The sequence below is a fragment of the Micropterus dolomieu genome, linkage group LG06 (genome assembly GCF_021292245.1).
Source record: "Micropterus dolomieu isolate WLL.071019.BEF.003 ecotype Adirondacks linkage group LG06, ASM2129224v1, whole genome shotgun sequence".
In the NCBI taxonomy this organism is placed as follows: domain Eukaryota; kingdom Metazoa; phylum Chordata; class Actinopteri; order Centrarchiformes; family Centrarchidae; genus Micropterus; species Micropterus dolomieu.
In genome coordinates, this window is record NC_060155.1 from 18,632,081 (window position 1) to 18,652,876 (window position 20,796).

Sequence of the window (20,796 nt, forward strand, 5' to 3'; positions counted from 1 at the left end):
CCCCCCCCCCCCCCCCCCTACCCAAGCGAGCAGTATAGCTACGGTGCCTGAGACAGGACAAAGGTGTCATCTATGAGATAAAAGAGATTGCCAGTCAAGAAATTAGGTTTCTTTTAGATATATTAAGAAATTATATAAATTATGTAAAACCACGTGTTTTTTTTAATATTATTGTTACTTTTCATTAATAAACAACAGCCACATGAAGAAATGAAGTGCTACATTATTTTACAACTTGGGAGGGTTGGCTCATCTGGACTAACATACCAGAGAAAATGAAGAAGATCTCAAAAACTATCACATCTAGTGCATCAAGTATGACCACTAACAGATACCAGGACAATGTAAGCCTCACTGTTTCTGCACCACAGCCCATTATAAACCACATAATACGTGAAGTTTACAAAGGCATTGGCTGGGGAGGATCAAGGCTCCAGTCACTTTGCTTAATTAGATAAGCAATCTGCAAATCTTACCAAAATGTCTTTTTAAATTTAAACAGAAACACAAATTAGTACTGACAGCCATAATTTCAACTTGTGGTAAAACGGTGCAACGTTTTTAATGGGCATTTAGCATGTGAAAGTACAAATTACATATTTGTGTGCACAGTGGGACGCAATATCCATTAAGTTTTTTTAATGCAAATTCGGAAAGTATTTATTATGGGTCACTTGATAGGCACACGGTCTTGTTATATATCACCATTAGCAGCAAAAAGAAATATATGTTTTCCACCAGGGCAGTAAAATGTGAAGTTGCTGATCTGAGCTTCCCTGCTGTTACCATTTCATTACCAATAATATTCATCAGCTGATTCTCTCAGAAGGTAACGGCACATTTCTGTCCACGTAACAAAGCCGTAACAGAAGCTGGAGAATAACTAGATGAAGTTACAATCCAACTACATATTTTTTCTACCAGCACAATAAAAGTTTAGCTGGCTGATCTGAGCTTCGATGCTGGAAGCTGCCCTTTTACTGCCAATTAGCAGCTGATTCTCATGAACATAACATACAAAACCAAAACAGAGCGCTGGAGAGAAAGAGAGAGATAACTACATGAAATTAATCCAACTAACATAACACCACAAGCCAAAGCACAGCGCTGGAGAATAAACCAACCCAACTAACAATAAATGTTTTTCTACCGGTCAATAAAAGTTTAGCTGGCTGATGCTTCCATGCTCTAAGCTAACGTTACGGTACTGATCAGCGATTGTTTCGCTAAGTAACCGGCAAAGCCAAACCACAGGCTGGAGAATAAGTAGGCGCCATGAAATTAATCCATATTTCACACCACTGACAGGGGAAACATGTCACGGCTCTCTGTGATTATGGCCAGCTTCTAGCTAAAACTATCAAACAGCCATTTTCATTTGCATTGTTAAAGTCTGACAAACACAGTTAATTACCTGTCCAGCAGAAAACAGTCAACTTCAGCACCGCTTTGAAAACATCTGTCCCACATTAGCCTTCCATCTGGGAAAATCCACAAAATCCGTGATTTCTGCCGTCAGCTGTCTGTCCCGACTCCGTCTGGCTGTCGGCTCTCATGCTAAATAACACGTGTGCTCCTTCATTTGTCCAAATGTCACTTTTCTTCTTACTTCTAATAAACCAGAAGACTACTCGGAGACTGTATATTACTATTATTTTTAGTCCCTCTTCTTCTTCTTTGTAGGTATTCAATGTAGTGACAGGCGTCTACACTACCGGAATTACACAAGCAGAAGAAGAACGCCGTGATGACAAAACGCGCTCTGTAGCGCTGTTTGTTCGTTGACGGCTACGGTAGAAATATGACGACAAAATACAGCGACCTCCACAGCAGGGGATGCCCGCGGTTATGTAGATATAAATGTCTCATTCTAAGGTAATACAAAACATAACGGTTCATTATGTAAGGTCTTTATACACCACTGAAAACATAGTTATGGATCTTAAATTGCATTTCTGTCAATAGAGCCTCAGAAATATTACACACTGCACTTTTAAAACGAAAATAATTGCTTAGCCGTGTTTCTGAAACCAGGTATGGTGTTAATCTAACACTCCAAAAATGGTTGAGTTGAATGATAATAATGTTTATGAAATCAAACTTTATATAAAATAATTAATGTCAAAACAAATTAATATTTAAGAGCAAAATAACAATCCAGTCAAACTTTAAAAGTTTTACAATTTAAGGGCAAATGATATGTAGTTATTATTTTGATTATGCTTTGATCCATTTTCCTATCAGCTCACAATTCAGACACCCAACAACCATTTAGCCATGCGTGCAAAAGCTAATTAATTTTTATTAGTGTGTTTCACAGATTCAGCTTTTACCTGTCTGTCACTCGTGTGTATAGCTATAGGCTGCTGTGTTCCAATTCAGTTTTAATTTTGTGTTTGTCGAAGTGTGGAGGATCAACATAACATTTATCTGAACAGAATGGGAAGTTAGAAAGCAGGGCCCAGGCAACTGAACTGAATCAGCGAAGAAGAATTTGGATGAGAATTTAATTTAAATCCACTGAATTATTCATAGACACATTCAGTTTGCAGAAAACTATCATACTCAAAGAAGAATAACACTTTTTTTGCTCCAAAATCATACTAGATCCCACCTCATTCCGCCAAACCCCTGTATTGAAAAATGTAATTAAAATAATGAAGATTGGGATATGCCTGCTTAAGGGGAAGCACATCCTACGCACACAAACAGCACATAATACAGAGTGAAAATCTGAGTTGTGGATACAAATATTTGCAGTTTTGCTGTAAAATCTTCTCTCACGTTCCCCAAAATCTGGGGTAGGCTTGATGATGTAGGCTTGTGAGAATAACTGTACAGAACACCATATTCACTAGCAAGGACCACAATCAACAGGTATAATTAAATGATTTATTGATTAACGAACAGAAGATGTATGAAGCTTGCAGTAGCTGAATAGACATTGGAAAGCGTTGTGGGGAAGCTAGGATAGGGAAATCCGCTGTAGCACCCGGGCACGACGGACCCCCTATAAACCTATGGAGAGGAGGAAGGAGATCAGGAGGCAGGACAGAGAAAGGGGTGGGAGGGAGGGATGCAGGATACGAGGGCGAAGGGGAGGACTTAGGACGAGTGGGTATTTATGGAAATGCTGGCGCTGACGTGCTTGATGTGTGGTCCAGCTCCTGAAACTCTGCTAATTAGCACCACTAAAAATTGCAAAACACTCCAAACATCTTTTATATATTATACATGGAATATAAAGCCGCCCCTTTCCTGTAACATGCATGCAAGGCACAAGAAAGCTCACCGATGGATTAATGTGTGCATGCAACCTAATCACTGGGAAGGATGTACAGTAACACACAGCTTTGATAAAAATAGTATGAACAGAGGAAGAGAGCGCAGAAGGAGAGAGAAGAAAAGGCTGACTGAGTGCCTCTGGTGATGATGAAAAGACAGCAAGAGAAAAAGTCCTGGTACAACGCCAGTTTGTTCCTAAAGTTCAGAGCGCAACTCTTCTCACTCCTTCATCCTGCTCTCTGTTGGCCCGTATGTTGCCCTGACAACGCTCTCAGTCGTTGAACTGCGCTCTCAGTGGAGTGGAGGCGGGAAGGTCTGCCTGTGTGGCGCCACAAATACTGAGATATTGGGTATGTACAGTTCCACAGCTGTTTTATTTATTGCATCTCGGTATGGAGCAAGCTGCAAGCTTGTATTACTAGAGCATGTACTTGTATTGTGTATTTATATTAATTATTATTCTTTCCTAGTGGGTTAACCTTTTTTTTGTTGTCTTAAAGAAGATATTTCAATCTCAGTGGCATTGTCTTTCTGATGAAGGATTTTTATGGATAGGATAGTTTATATTAGCTTATTAGCGTTCTTGCCGAGAGTAAAATGAGAAAAAACCACTATAATGTCTATACACTAAACATGAAGCTAAGTCAAGAGACATTTAGCCTAGACTGGCTCTATCCAAAGGAAACAGCATGTACCTACAAGCACTTCTGAATCTCACTAAATAGTAAGTTATCTCTTTTGTTTAATTTGTCCAAAAACAGAGGCAGGCAAAGTGTTTTTTAGAGGATTTTGTACTTAAAAGGAATGATCAGCATCTTCTTTGTGTTGTCTCCCCATTTTTCTGTTTAATTTCTAATACTGGAAGATTCTCTTCCCTGAAGAGGACCTTGATTAGTGTAAACTTTGGTCGTCAGCATTTTCTTGCGGCAGGAAACACTTTCGGTTATGTCGAGACATAAAACCTGGGTGAGAATCTGTTTAAGCTGATCTGTTCCTTTTAAAAAATTAGGGATTTATATTTAAAGTCAGTGAAAAACAGTGAGGCTTGTACATGTAGTATCAGCTTGTTGAATATAGTGTCAGCAGCCCCTTTACTCATATATCACGTCTACCATTTCCAATGTAATATTTTGTGTTCTGAGTTGAAAAGATTGTATGAGCTCATTATGCATTCACATATTGTACTCTATATTGAGTCTGTGTGGTGGTCTTATTGAGTAGTCTTTCTCTTTCTGGCACTGGCACCATCCTGAAGTGCGTGTGAGTCAGTTTTATGTGTGTGTGTGTGTGTGTGTGTGTGTGTGTGTGTGTGTGTGTGTAAGCATCATGGGCTCTTTGTGTGCCAGTCTGGCTGTTGGCAGCACCGTTTGATTCTTGGCAGGTGGATCACAGCTTCTTGCAGCCCAGCTGAAGCAGTGGATACCGACCAGAGAGAGAGAGAGTGGCAGAGAGACATTAACAAAAAGAGAAGGAGCCAAAAAAAAAAGGATGACAGAGAGACAACCCAGAGGGGGAAACAGGAGTGAGAAGAACAATAGACCGACACAGGAGGAGATGAGGAGACAAAGGGAAAGCGATTGAAAATCTATTTTCCGCACATGGTTCTACAACTACTGTAGTTTCGGTTTCAGCGTATTACAGTATTTGTACAGGAATTCCTGATTTACAAATTTCACACCCTCCACCCCCACTTCCTCCTCATTTTTCACTCTCAGAATGTAAACCTCACAGTTTGGCGCTGAAAATCAATAAGAAAGCATGTCTCTCTGTAATCGAACAACTCTCACAGTAATCAGGTCACATGTGTATGTTTATGGATCTGTGCATTTATACCCCGGGAAGAAAAGCTTGGGGAAAAAATGTGTGTCCCCAAGTGAATTTATTAGTGTGTGGAAGTGGTATTTTCAGGTAGAAAGGCTGGGGGAATGCTAGTAGATAGTTTTTTGTTTCGGTGTTTTCACCAAGTGCTCAAATTTGGAAGGTGCTCCACTGTGGGTATGACATTTTGTGTGTGTGTGTGTGTATGAGTGCGTATAAAAGAGAGCGAGAGACTGGTCATTAGATCGAACATGAGCCTGGCCTGAGTGACTGAGTGATGAGCTTGGTGTTTCTATTTCAGCCCAAAGCAGGCTTAGATTTCACACACACACAAAATTTTGCCAATTCCCCGGAGAAAGAGAAGAGAGAGAGAGAGAGAGAGAGAGAGAGGCAGGGTGGGAGCTCAGAGATGGGTAGAGACAGATTTGGTTGGGGAAGAAAACTATGTATTTTTGTAATTTCTCATCTATGCACACAAACACGCAGGTGTACACACATACATATATGCAAAACTGGCTATGTCAGTAGATAGGAAGCTATATAGGCTATAGCTAATACATAATTGATGAGTCCAGTCATTGATTACAAGTGATAAGTGGTATTGACAGGAGGTGTGAGGAGAAGAAAAAATGGCGTCGATGTGTAGGTTAATGTATGTGTGTTTTCCCAGTGGGCTGCAAAATGGCTTTAGAATATGTAATGGCCCCAGAAACACATTAGCTTACTGGACCTTAAAGCAAGTTTCTACATGGTAGTGACTCCAGGCACAAAAACACTTATCCGCTTTCTCTCTGAGGTAGGTGAGAAGATCAGTACACCTGTTGTATGAAGTGTGAGGAGGCGATTAGCCTACCTAGAAGTATATGCAACTAACCCTATAACTTGCCTTATATTTGTTTGTGTACGGACTAAATGAACATGATATAACGTCCTTGTTATAACGTGTTAATGAACTTCATGAGCCACCCATCCATCTGTCCAACAGAAAGCGAACAACCATTTTTCCTTAAGCATAGACCCATTCCTTTAAAAGATTGAGCACCAAATATCTTTTAGAACATAAACTGAGACGTGAGAGTTGGAAATGTTCAGTGGAAAATTTGCACTTCATAAACATACAGAAAGACTGGAAGAAAATGCCCCAGAGAACTGGAGTTCTTGGTGAGTTTTGAGGTCAGATCAGAACACACACAGACACACAGACGGTCATTTTCTTTACTCCACAGGATATTCCACAGAACACATATGTATTATCCAGACAGAGTAACCAGGACATTATTTCTAGTAAATACACACTGATACTGAATTTCAGTGGGATTATGTGAAACACAAAAAATTCCACTCACCCGTATTGTATTGGGTTGGCTGCTTAAACTTTCTGTAAGCCTAGAAACCAGTGGGGGTAAGTGAGAGAATATGTTTGTAATTTGGGTGAACTGACACTTTAATTTATCAAGCTTAGACTCAGTTAAACTCTCTGTGAAACACATGAAAGGGTATTACAGTAGGTGAGTCACAGTGAATATCATTGGACTGTATGTGAAACACACAATTGTGCAAAATTCCAGGAATGTTGTTGATAGGTAGCTTTTATCGCTGAGCAGATATATGAGTGTGTGTGAGAGGAAGTGCGTGTGTGCGCTTCTGGGTCCTGAAATCACATATTATTATACTATTATGTCCTATTTTTGCACGCTACTCAAATGCCCATGAACTGAGGAAAGCAGTCTAAATGGTCTTTAGTCTCTGTGAATACACACACTGGAGGCTGCCTCTGACCTTTCGCTACTCAGCACCTCTCCTCCGCTGTTTGTGTCTCATCCCTCTCATTTAATCCACCTCGCTCTCGCTCTCTCACCTAGGCTCTGCTGTGCAGCCTCTCTCCCTGCTTCATTATACAACGTGCACTGTCCTCTCTGTGGCTGTTTTCTCACGCAGACGCTGCTGTTTAGCGAGTGAGTGCAGACACACGCGGATGTGTGTGTGCCGTGTCACGCGCGTATGCACACATAGACTCAGTAATACAGCATGACGTGCCTCCCTGCTGTCACGTGTGTGTGCTGAGCTGAGGTTGGGCTTTCAGTAAGGGCTGATGAACAGCATGACTGCAATAGGAAGAGAAAGAGAGGGAAAGATAGGAAAAGAGGAGGTTGGACCAATTTTACAGTCCCTTTGTTACACCTACGGGCAGTATGGATGCACAGAGGGGCTTGTAAACAGGCACTTTCAACCCTCTTCTATTGAGTGATTAGTCTCATTTGCATTCAGGGGGGCAAACTCTGTTTTCTTTTTACTTTGGAATAGGTTTTTTCCCCAGGTCACTGCATATCAAAATTGGAGGGAATATGAAAGTGTGCTGCTTTAAAGTAATGCAGTCAGTTTAAATTGTGTCAGGTCAGCGACTCATGCGTCTGATCTTGGATCTGTGGATTGAAAGTATAGTGTCAAAGATTTTGATAGAGCGAGGATAACCTGAGAGAGCCACAATGTGTGTGACCGAGAGGGAGAAGAAAGAGAGAGGCAGCAGTCTCCGCAGATGGATACTGATTAAATATTGATGGTCAGCGTTGTTGAAGGCTTGATTAGGACCTGACTGAGCCAAGCCCTTAACAAGCACACACCTACACACACAAACACACACTAACAAGGGACACACACAGGTAGAGAACCTTGGTCCAGAATCTGAGCAGGTTTTCATTATGCTCTCCTGCTGATCAACCTGCCACCTTCCTCTCTTCACTTTTCATTCTCACCTTCCTACATCCTCCCACCGGTTCCTCCTGTCACACAGCGATCACACACAGGAAACAGCATGTGCCAATTCAGAGTCGAATGTACAATCACCCTGCTGTTGCACTTTGTCCTTTGACATTTTTCTATTAAAGTGACACTAAAACAAAATCGTTGTAGAATTGAAATCACAGTATTAAACACTTTTTTTGCTTGAAAGTTGTTAGTAAGATATTTGCAGTTCACTTGTTGCAAAGGTTGGTTCACCACCCAAATGACAAAAACACATATTTTCTCACATATCGTGTTATCCAGACATGGAGAGAGTTTTAGTTTTATAAGCCCAGGTTTTCAGATATCCATCTTCAGAAACAATATCTGGAATATCCAGACCATGTTGTCAGCAGTTTTTATGGGGACTATTTCTTCGGTAGAGTCGTCAGTAGTGTTCACAGAAAGGTAACCAGGACAAAACAGAATTACTTTAATTTGTTGGATGCAATTTTTTGTTTTTCGTTTTCTTTGAGTACCACAAACAGAAAACCATTCACCTTCATTAGATTTTGGTGTCAGAAATCTCAGAGACCTTATAAAGTCTCTATGCATAGTGTAAATGATAAAGTTTTTGTAATTCAGGTGAAATGACCTTTGAAAGAATATAATATTGTTATGAGCTTGGATTCAAATCATTCAATTTGGATTTCAATAGTGACTACAGTTTGAAAAAAAAAAGGGAAATGTTCACAGAAACTTCTGAAATCTCCCCCGCTGTATAATTCTGTTCTAGCCAATGATTGAGCTTGGATAAAGCGATACGGACAGGAGTCTCCTGCTCTAATTTGTGCCAAAACACAAAAACACCTGCTTGTGGGCTTGACAGGGTGATGAGTATTATGACACAAGCAGCTTAGCCATATATTGGCAAAAATGTGATTTATCCTGAGATGAACAGCAAAGTAGACTATTATGGTGCAGGTGTGGTTTGAGAAGATTTGGAAACATTTTGATATGTTTTATGTGGCATGAAAACATTGAAAATCCATTGTAACCACTTTGAACCACAACTTGACCACAGCCTCCTTTCTCCTTAAATAACACAAGCTTCAAATGTTCAACAGCCATTTCTTAGGCCGAGTGAGTGGCTGAACAGAAGCATTGGGTGAAGTGTCACTTTAATGTCTGAAATGTAAATGTAACTGTAAAGTATACTCTTGCTATCTTGATACTGTTTCAGCACAACCACAGATGAAATTATAGGTTTACCACTGCTTATGATTTCATTCCGACACAACAAAAGACACCCTTGTATAACAACATGAAAACATCTTGGAATTTTTATATGGGAGGTTTAGGATGCAATATGATCTTATGTGAAGATTTCAATACAGCAGTATTACCACACTGTATATGGAAAACATTATTGCTCTTTTATGTAAAGGGGGATTGAGAAATGATTTCCTCAGTATGTGTGTTAAAATGTTTGTTCTCTCTCCTTTGTGTTCCTGCAGTTACGTTGCTGGACTCAATGTCAGCCTTGGCTGACCTGGGCTGGCAGGCTTTCCCTAACGAGGGGGTGAGTATACGCAACACACACACACACACACATACACAAACAAAAAATATCCTCTCTTTGTGCCGGAGCTGGCACCAAAAGAACACATCTGATAACAACTAGCAGGTTGTGTTGACATGTTTTATTTTCAGAGAATGAGCAGGGACTCGGAGCTAGCAGCAGCAATGGAGTATGTGTTTTAGAGAGCACTGGTTTCTTGAGCGCTCTTTGCTAAATCGGGAGTCTGCAGGGGGAATTACAAATTATTTCTGCTGCACTGAATACGCTGTGGCACTGGAGCCTCCATTTATTACGGGTTGCGACTTTCAGGATGCAGTGAAGAGATGGGGTGGAGGGGTAAATATTCTTATGTAAAAGGATGTGTGAATGTTGGTGTTATTTACGTGTGTATGTGTGTGTATGTGGGGGTTGCGTAACTAGCCTTTTGCAGGTATAGGGACCGAGGGAGTCTGGAGTACAGACATCATGCATCAGAGAATGACAACAGAGATGTGAGAGGATAGGAAGAGGGTAGAGAGGGTAGAGAGGAAAAAGAACGAGGTGCATTCAATAAAGAAATAAGAGCGGGTTCTGTATGTCACTCTACCGCAGGAGCTGTTGAATGGCACTGAATTAATTCTATTTCCCCTTGAGTCACACTTCCTCTCCACTATTCAGCATCAGTGTGTTAAATTGCAGGATGCCACACGCGGTTTCATGGTTGTGCGCAGCAGAGAGGCAGCTGAAGTGAGCAAAGCTGAGCAAGGTTGTTTTCTCAAGCAAGCAAGGGTATCAAGTTCACTTTATTGAAATGCTCTGATTGTATGGCCATATTGCGGATGTTTGTGTGTGTTTGTCTTTTTTCACTGAGGTCCCAGATAGAAAAAGAGAATGTGCTCCATATGTGGCTAAGCCAAAAGGTTCAATCTAATTCTGAAAATCAAAGAGTACACAAGTTACTTTTACTGACAATATGGTTCAGTTTGGGGTGGCTTAATCGTGGCCCCCAATAGCACATATGTAACTAGTTTACGCTCAAAGAAATGTGTTGCATTGAAATCAAATATATATAATAAACTCCATCCGGCATATCATTTTTCATGTACTGTCAACATAGTGGGGATCTGGCATCTCCTCTCTGAATGAACCTGGCTCTGCGGCCATCCACACAACTCCTCTGTCAAATAAATACTACAAAGAGATCCTAGATAACACATTATCAACCGAGACATTGTTAAAACAAGTGTTTTCTTTGAGTTTCTTTACTTTTGGGTCAGGCACAAGCTCTATCAGCTGCTTTATCTGACCAAGGAAATGATTAAATTGGTTAAAGCTGGTTGTTCTTATTTAGTCTTGTGGTACTTGGCGCTATATACAGTAAATAAAACTGAGTTGAATTGGTAACATGAAGGCGATATTATCTTCCTCCTGTATAAACATGATCCTCCTCGCTCTGTTTCTTTTTCTAGTCTTTGTCAGTTAAAAAGACAAATGTGGAAGCCTAAATTGTATGAAATAAATAGCTGCCTCTTAAAATAGGCACGGTTAGCAATGCCATAAAACAAAAATTTTGTTTCTGTTTAACAGCTGGAAGGCACATGGGCGTACAGCAAAACAAAGCAAGTGCAGCTGGCACAAAAACACAAACAAACAAGAAAAGGTGAACTGAAAGGAAAGAAAAAAAGATTCTGTGTGTACACATTTTTAAACATCATTGCCAATTTTAATTGTGACAAAAGCTATAAATATTGACAGCATGCAATCAATATTAAGTGTTTCTGTTGTTATATCTGTCGTTGTGAAACAAGAGCAAGTTACGTCATCCTCTGCTCACATCCCTGCCTGCTGATTGGCCTGACACATACTGTACCTGCTGGGTTTACATGGGCATGTAATCCGTTTTAATCATCACACACCTTTTCCAAGCGTAAACATTTCCCCTTGCATCCTCAAGCAGAGGATAGTCGCATGCTTTTATTGTGAAGCACCTATAGGAAATGCAGTGTCTTTGCCAGTCAGTTAGTTGAACAGGTCTATGCAATAAGACATGGACATATTCTGCGCTATTTATTCAGTTTTTAAATATTGCAGGGAGAAGTAAGCAGAAAGAGTGAGCTATTAGATGACAAGCTCTTACTGCGGTTTCTCTAACATGTCATCAAGCTATCAACACAGCTTGAATTTTTGCAGTACCTCACGGGCCAGCTCGGCACGAGCATCCCAACCTGTATAAAAAAAGCATCAGGGGATCATTCTTGCAGGATGTAGTTTGGTGAAGCTGTGTGAAGCTAAATGCTTCTTGCAAGACAAGATGCTTCTACTAGACTTTTTTTTTATTGTGAAATAAAAGTCTTTCTATTCCCTTTTTCTGCCATAAAACAATCTAGTTAATCTAAGCTAGTGGCATACATCATAAAAAGCAGTAACAGAGACTAGTAGAGGCTGCCAATCCTGTTGGCAAGATAATGATGCATTTGTGTCAGAATGAATGTGGTAATGATTTATTAAGGAGAGGAAAAGTGATAGAGAGTGAGAGACTGAGAGGAGAAAGGTGCTAAGGCTGTGAGGAGGTCTTATGTTTCATATCAGAGGGATTATCTAGTTGACCTTCAAACTTTAACTTGGAATTGGTCTCAGTGAGGGGCAATTCCCACCAATCTGAGACCACTGTCTAACTGAATTAGTCTAAAACCACACTTGACCCCCACAGGTCACACATAATCCAAGCCGTGCAGGGCCGGATGTGCCTGAGACTGCGTGGAGCGACCCACTTCTGTCACCGGTCGGGGTTGTTCCTCGTGAGGGACACAAAACAGATACGTCTTAATGATGTTTAAAAATGAGAGGCCCCCACAGCATCTCTACTCCCCCAGTGGCTCCTCAGCCCTCATTACTCCTCCCTCCTCTCTCTTCGTCCTCCCTCCCCCAACTCTCCTTCTCTGTCCCCCTCACTAAGCCAGGGCTTGTCCCAGAGTTTGGAGGCCAATTATGTCCTCGTAGGTGTACCCATCAGATGATTGCAGAAGGGGGAATATTATGTTAAGCTGGGGAACGGTTGAACTTAAACCCTGATCCGACATCTCTGCTTCACTTCAAAGCAATCAAGCGGGCTCCATGCTGATTGGCTGAGGTGATTGAGGGTTCAGGGAGGAGGGTTTCATTCTGAATGTTAATTAGTGTTCAGACTGAACCGACACAAGCAACAGTTTTCACTTTATATGCGTGCGTGGGTGTGTTTATGGAGTAAGAAAGAATCAGAGCTTAAACTCTTCAGCCTATCCAAACATTTTCCCAGTTGTGTTTTTAGTAGATTTTCTCTCGAGTGGCTGGTGTATCATTAGCAAATATGGATGCGAGCAGGTTGTTTTTAACGTTCCAAAGCACACCTGTGCTTTACACCAGGCAAAAGTGACAATGAACAGACTCGCCAACCAGGGAAATAAGTGGCTCACCAGGAAGTGGCTGTAATCCAGCCACTCCAAACTCTGCCTACAAAGAAATAAACAAAGACATCATAAAGCCCTCTTTATCCCTCAATGACTATTCCCATAAATGCTTTAATCACCACTCCCTGGGGACTCAGCTTTGTGTGTTTGTGTGTGTGTTTGTGTGTGGGTGGGTGTATGCGACCGTCCTGTGATGTCCGACTGGTCTCAGCTCTGCACAGATGGGTCTATTTAGCTGCCAGGCGTGCCTGTAATTTACCAACATTGATTCCTCTCTCTCCTCTCTTGCTTTCTCTCTCTGTATTGCGTTTACCCCCTTTTATTTGAATCGAATGTAGTCAATCACAATGACTCGGAGTTGTTGTGTGCACAAAATGTCGTACAAGACTCCAGTGACACGTCCTTTACATGTAAAACTCTTGTCAGTGACGTTTATGTCAGATGACTTCCACAGCTTAAACAGTTTTCTCTCTCCTCTTCTTTCTTCTCCCATTCCTTCTCTCTGTCTCTGTACTTGAAGGACTGTTGGGTCACAATCAAGAGAGAGCTAGTTTTGTTTGAGCTCCAATTCATACACAGTGGACGTTTCAGCGGAGGCTGTGGAGATTAAAAGCATCTGAGTGTGAGGAGGGAGCTGGAGAGGGTGTGTGAGTCTGTGTGAGAATGTGTGGTTTTTTTATGTGGATCTGTTTTAGTGCTCAGGACTCTGAGGTGAAATGCGTCAAGCTTTTGCCGGGATGTTGGGCCGTCACATTAGATTAACCTCAAGAATCCAACCTTAGCCCGGCCTCCGATCGTCTAAAAGTTTCTCTTTGCCTTTTCTTTTGTTGCTTTCTTTGCCTTTTATTGGCCTTTCTTTCTCTTCACTTCTCATTACATCTACCATTCAACTTTCATTTGAATTTAAGGACACGCTAGGGATGACAGGTAGTTACTCCTGTGGGTCTTGGTGTGGACATGTGTGTACGCACATGTGAGTGTGTGTGTATACAGTCTGCGCCCACGCTTGTGCGTATGTATCAAGGTTTGTGTTTACATGGTTGGGCTACTGTTAGGTGATATGTGCTCATCACTCTAGAGCTTACAGCTTCAGTCTTAAAGATGACGACATGAGCTCAGAACAAAGATGGTGGTCCTCTCATCCCTTACCACAAACTCGAAACCAGTTTGCATGTGTGTGTTTTTGCATATGTCTGTCTGTGTGTGTCCAAGAAAATCCAGTTAGCTTCCCCATGAATGGATCAGATATCTTGAGACACTGAAACCACATTGGTTTATTTTCCTTTTCTTTAAGGAATAGAAATGTTCTCTCTCTGTGCACGCATAACGGTTTATGCGTGTGTGTGTGTGTGTGTGTGTGTGTGTGTGTTGATAGAAATGTTTTCCTGCTCATGCGAGAAGTGTTCTCAATTACTGCCTTAGTTAGAAGTGGAAACAGATGGTAGCAGATGACGGGAGACAAAGTAGCTCTGTCCTACCTACTCCTTCTCGCGCTCCCTTTCCCTCTTTCTCGCTCTGTGTCTCTCTCATACACATACCTCCACCTCTTAAGCGCTAAATCGCGCATTCACTTTAGAAAAACACGCTCACTCTATGCACACGTGCGGCATAGACAAAGACAGTCCTTCAGTCATCTTGACACAGATCATCACTCATATTCACCCAGACATGAAAACAGAACATGCAGGCTTAGCGTTGGTTTGCATGAAACCACAGTTCATTGAACTTGGGCCCAGTTTCCCATAAGCAATCTTTGTACTGAGATCTCCTTTGTCCATTGACTAGTGATGAAATAAGACAATCTTACAGCTGAGTGGTGCTGTTGTCAAGCCGGCACTGTGCTGCTGAACGTCACTCTACCCTGGCTGCACGTCCACTTAGTCTTTGATTTGAAATGTATGTTTTAGTTGCAAGGATTTCCCCCGTCAATGCAAACACTCCTCAGCAGGCCTCACCTCTCTCTTTTGCACTCTCCTTTCCTTTCTCCTTTCTCACCCATAAATCCCCCTTCAACCCTTTCTTTTGCTTCTCTTTCCCCTCTTTATTCTTTGCTCCTTTCTTCTCCTTTTCCCACCCTCCTCTCACCTTCTCAATCATCCTCTCTGATTTCTGTCTTTTTCCTTCCCTTCATCTAGTTGCTTTCTTTTGCTCTCCATCTTAAAAAAAGTCATCTGATAAATGTGGAAGATGCTAAATCCAATCAGAAATGTCATGTTGCAAGCATAAAATATACAGCTTTGCATTTGGTAGACCTGCTTTTTTGGTTTCCCTCTAAACCTCCTATTTCTCATCCACAGTGGGAGGAGATCAGTGTGATGGATGAGAGGAACACCCCAATGCGGACCTACCAGGTGTGTAATGTCATGGAGGCCAACCAGAACAACTGGCTGAGGACGGGTCACATCAGCCGAGAAGGAGCACAGCGCGTCCACATTGAGATCAAGTTCACCCTGAGGGACTGTAATAGCCTGCCCGGGGTCCCTGGTACCTGCAAAGAGGTCTGCATCACTTCACCCCCCCAACCCCGACACCACACACACATACACACACACACACATAATACACATGCAAGCTTTTGAACACACAAATAGTATGGTGGCAGATCACAAATGACCTGTGTGTGTTTAAGCCCCTGTGTTGAATTTGTGCTGCTTGTTTGTTCACTCTTGGTGAGCAAGACACTGAATTTTGACCAGCTCCATTGGTGCTGCTGTGTATCTGTGAATTTATTTTGGAGGGAAGCAAGTAAAAAAGACACACTTCTGTTTTGGAGATCAATAGCACAGGAGTGAGTTTAATTTGGTACATGGTGGAGGCAGAAATAGGAGTCTGGGGTTTTTCTGCAAAGCTACAAAATATTTTCTGTGGAGGACTCCTTCATAAAATTGAGTTAACTATAATACATTCAGTATGTCTTTCACTTCTCAAATGTATATCTAACTTAGTATATACATATTGTATTTTTCATGAAAATGGTAGATTAATTAAGAAAACAAATTAGGACGATCACAAATTGGAACAAATTCACCCTACGGCACACGCAATCGCCACTTTTTTTCGTGTGCTTAGCTAATCAACTAAATCAGCAAATTAACTTTAATAACACTTTTCTGCATTTTCAATTGACCCTGCCTCATCTTCATATTTTATCTGATATAATTATGCCGTATTGTTTGCTTTTGCAGATTCCTTTTATTTCTGCAGAAAATCCAGACACTCGAGACACAAGTACGAGAAGCAAGCAGGAATTTAGAGAAGGACCACTAGAAATTAAATTTTTGTTCTTAGACAAGGTTCAACATAAATTAAAAAAATATAAAATTTTTTGTATATGAAGTGCACAAAGGCAGTTTTCACAGCTACTTGAAATGAAAAGTCAGGTCATAGGGAATATGATATTGGGTAAAATCAGTTCTTACTGATTTTACTTATTATCATGAGAGCTACAACAATATCTTACTAAAGTTACTTACAAAGACTGCAGAGATCTACTGATTATTCAGCTTCCAAAAAACATATCCTCCTACTCTGCTGATCTCCCTCTGTCTCCTCTCCTCTTCAATAGCAACAATAAACACAAGAGTTGTCAAATAACAAGTAGTACTAATAAATGTATTAATGTTACATTAACTAGAGTAGATCTGTCAAACCAGTGTTTGAGGAAATTAGAAAGCAAATCACAACCATCCATTTTGATGAGTTTCTCAACAGCTTCAGTGATGGTGATATGTTTTCAGTGTAATGAGTCCCTGGGAAGAACAGGTGGTCATTTGAGTGGGTCCCAGGGAAATTAAGTGGGTCCCCATTATAATGTGTGGTGTGGTGTTTAGAGATGGGTATTGTTAGGATTTTATTGATACTACTACTCTTATCGGTTCAGCTCTTTATTAGTACTCGTATTTGTTCTTTTTCATTACTAAAAGTGCTTTTTTTAAAAATTGTTAAAAACATACATTCAGAACAGAATTAGGACTGAATATACTTAATGTTTCTAGTGCAGCAACAACGACATTTACAACAACAAAGTCACTATATATATTTAACACGGATTTGTTGTTCACAATGTAGCGAAAATAGGGTGCGTCAATAGTGAGTTTACTGCGTTGTTTTGTTTTAATGGGTCACCTGTAGCCGAGAGCAAAGACAATGTTTGGGGACTGGTTCCAAGGACCCGGCAATGTCACGCCTTCCCATTGGCTGTATGGGCACTAGCAGGATTTGTGGTGCATTCAAGCACAATATATTATATTTGTTTCATGAACACGCTTTAGAAACAGTGTAAAACAGCAATAAGCGATATCCCCCTATAAAAAATAGAATATATTTTTGAAATCTGAGCACGAATGCCGTTCCCTTCTGACTTCTACTCATGGAACGGCGTTCCCCCCATTTCCACCATTGTTATTATGCACATAATACTGCTTTACACTGCAGAGCAGCAAAATGCCATTTTATGTATTTTTTAATGATTTAATCTTTCAGTCTTTTTACATTCAATACACACACACAGATGGAAGTTCACTTTGATGGCTGATGAATACATAAACAGACGAGAAGCGGGAAAAGACTGACATGAGAGAAAAGCTGCGGATTGAAACAGATGTTCTAGAGGCTTCTTTAGTGGCTCCTCGTATATTTTAACATCTGATATATTTTTTTACTGTCCCCTATTCTCTCATATCAGCCTGATATCACTGCTTCTCTGTATTCATTTCTGTCTACTTTGTCTGCCCTCTGCACCCTTTTCATTCTCATTACATCTCCAGAATGACTAGTGGAGATAATACTGTATGAGACAGTATAGAGCTGCACTTTCGTGAAACTGCAGACAGTGTTGCTGACTGGCCATCGAGACAGATGGACTGAGATTTGAAGAGAAGCAGCAGAATAACTGGAGAGATATGGGGGCCTTGTTAAATTTCACACTGGATGGACTTTCTCACTTTTAACTGTCTACCTTTACTGTGTGTTATTCTTGTGTCTGATAATATACATTTCTAGAGTCTGAAAGGTGAAATACTGTTTGTTTTGCAGACATTCAACATGTACTACCATGAGTCCAACACTGACAAAATGTGGTTCATCAAGGAAAGCCAGTATGTCAAGATCGATACTATAGCTGCAGATGAGAGTTTTACACAGGTATGGACACACACACACACACACACACACTGGACATTACACTGACTTACATTAATTTCCTGGAGACTAACCCTTACCCTACCCGGACTTGCATTTTGTCCCCAAAAGAAAGGCGAGTCCCCACACAAACAAAAAAAAAAAAAAACACTCATATAGCATAAGTACACATAGGCACTTACATGTGCTGCATATATTAGGTATACATACAAAAAATAAAACAGGATTATGTAATAGATAATAATGCGACAAATAAAGATTTCCAAATGACCTCGTAGCTATCATTGAAGTGAATGTGACCAGTTTGTCATATCTGCCCAATTTTTTGTTTGTCTTCAATCAAGATTTATACTCTCCTTCCCCCTCTTTAAAAGAAAAAAAAACAGTGACAAAAATGAATCAGTATTTCCAATTGCAGCTGTGCTTTAGCTATCTCTCATCTCATATCTCTCTGTTTTCTAAACTGATTTTATATTGATTTTAGCATTAAGCTGTTTGTATATGGCCATCTGATTCTCTAATAGAAGAGTTTCATTCCAAAATTAGATAGTCACTGTTTGACACCTACTCTTTGAAAACAAATCTCAATGTGGGGAATTTTTTAAACTTAGTTATCGTATTCCATTTGCTTGCAAAATTGTCAGGAGGACATTATTATTTTGGTCTTGGAAATGCAGTCGCTGAGTTTCAGGCAGCAACATTTTACCAAAATAAATGTAGAACTTTGTGGACTGAAAAAATGCTCCCATTCAAATGAACTAAGACATATAAAATGTCCTTTGTCCACAGGTGGACGTTGGAGACCGTGTGATGAAGCTGAACACGGAGGTGCGTGAAATCAGCAACCTAAGTAAAAAGGGTTTCTACCTGGCCTTCCAGGACCTGGGCGCCTGTATCGCTCTGGTCTCAGTCAGGGTCTTCTACAAGAAGTGTCCCCTCACTGTGCTTAACTTGGCCCAGTTCCCCGACACAATAACAGGCGGAGACACAGCACTGGTGGAGGTCCATGGTGTGTGTGTAAATGCCTCTGAGGAGTTTGAGGCTCCCAAGATGTACTGCAGCGCAGACGGAGGCTGGCTGGTTCCTATCGGGAGGTGTGTGTGCAAACCGGGCTTTGAGGAGAACAAGGACGTCTGCCAACGTGAGTGGGGTGGGGGTCCAGGGGGGTCACGTGTGGGTGTATTTATAAGTGTTTATGTGTGTGAGAAATAGAAAGAGAGACAGAGAAGGACAAATTTAGAAAGCAAGAAAGAGAAAGGTGCTGTCATGTATTTGCTTTCATGCTTATGCGTACATCAGTGATTATATAATTGCACAATTTACACTACAGTTGATAGTGTAGTGTATCACTGTGTTCAAAGTTCTCATAAAGGTCTTCTGATATGAAAGAAACCTGAGTGTCAAAGTATGACATGTGAGATTCCTCTACAGCATTTAAATGTTTTTCTTTGTTTCTAAGAGCTACAATTGACAGCAAACGTAAATATTTTTGTAACTTTTCTTTACTAGAAAATTCTTTTTTTATTTCTTTATTAGGAGCCTCATTAGTGCCAGCATAATCATTGGTTATTCTTCCTGGAGTATATTTGTATATTTTATTTGAAAGAATATATTACCCTATTTCTGTTCGCAGCATGCATGTAAACTTGACCGGCACAGGATCGAATATGTAAGACTGATCAGCCCGGTGACCAATTGTGGCCGATGAGGCTGAAAAGTGGCCGATTCCAGTCACCGGCTGATCGATCGTTTCATCTCTAGTTCTAAAGAAAACACAGCCATCATATCGATTCTGCTCTGAACGACGTGAATATGCGATGTGTAAATATGTGTGTGTGCATCTGTGCACACCTGTGTGTCGTCGCTGAAAGAGGATGCGCAGCAGCATTTTGGCACCCCATGAATACTCCTGCACAACTGAGGATGGAATGACAATTACTCTATTTTACAATTACTGTATTTAGGTTACTGATGCTCTTGTGTGTATCTGTATGCACGTGTGTGTGTGTGTGTGTGTGTGTGTGTGTGTGTGTGTCTGTGTGTGTGTGTGTGTCAGTGTGGGCGTCATCAATCAGAGTAACTTTTATACAGCTCCCAACAAGGACAGGACAGTTCTTGCACAGAAAAGGGTAGCAGTTGCTTTAAGGCATTTCCTTTTTTTTGAGTGTTTGTTAGAGCTGAATATCTCATTTTCCCTGCTGAGTAGGGAAGAGCTGTATGAGTGTGTGAGAGAAAATGCTTATTGATGTTTGTGTGTGTGTTGTAGGTATGCCTTAGGAAGGAGATTATTGAATCATAAAACTCCACAGATGGTGTGTGCAGTATGTGTGTGTACATACTGTGTGTGCCTGCATTTGAGAGCGCGAGCTGCATCAGACTCACACCCTGACCTGTCCCCACGGGCCTAATTTCTCCATGAAAAAAGAAAATGGAATCATAGATATTCATCATTGCAAACTTGGAAATTGGTGCACATAATGCAATTTCAGTTGCTTTGGAGAAGCAGCAGCCAAGACGCTCAGAAAACCTGGCAGTTGGGCCTTAGAGACAAGTGAATAAGAACAGAAGTTGTACTCTGCAGTTTCCAGGCTGGTAATGTGCACAGATTGTGGCAGAACTCTGGCTGTATCTCAATCATGATACTCAGACTGTTGAGCTACATGCCTGTCTTGTAAAATGATTGTGGTTATTTGACAGGTGATCTCACTGACAGGATTTCAAATGATTTCTCTACGTACATTGTGTAGTCCACATTCCCTATGTTGAACCTTTGTTTAAAGTCAGTCTGAAGTAGCAAAGCGGTTGACCTCAGTGATCTCTATGACC

The 20,796-nt window shown here is 40.9% G+C and overlaps 2 protein-coding genes across 7 annotated transcripts in view; one reads left to right on the top strand and one right to left on the bottom strand.

The window, feature by feature from the left end:
- Positions 1-20,796, bottom strand: part of LOC123972071 (C-C motif chemokine 13-like) — a 66,609-nt gene that overhangs the window by 26,692 nt on the left and 19,121 nt on the right. The gene's annotated exons all lie outside the window — the stretch shown is intronic.
- Positions 1-20,796, top strand: part of epha4b (eph receptor A4b) — an 89,974-nt gene that overhangs the window by 9,726 nt on the left and 59,452 nt on the right. For 3 of the 6 annotated variants that reach the window (XM_046051285.1, XM_046051286.1, XM_046051291.1), the window contains exons 2-5: positions 9,342-9,406; positions 15,129-15,329; positions 17,866-17,973; positions 18,760-19,111. In XM_046051285.1, the coding sequence (XP_045907241.1) occupies positions 9,342-9,406; positions 15,129-15,329; positions 17,866-17,973; positions 18,760-19,111 (726 nt within the window). Of the gene's footprint in view, positions 1-1,823; positions 1,876-3,463; positions 3,636-9,283; positions 9,407-15,128; positions 15,330-17,865; positions 17,974-18,759; positions 19,112-20,796 lie in introns of those variants that run through there. The other 3 variants (XM_046051289.1, XM_046051290.1, XM_046051288.1) reach the window with 3 other exon arrangements.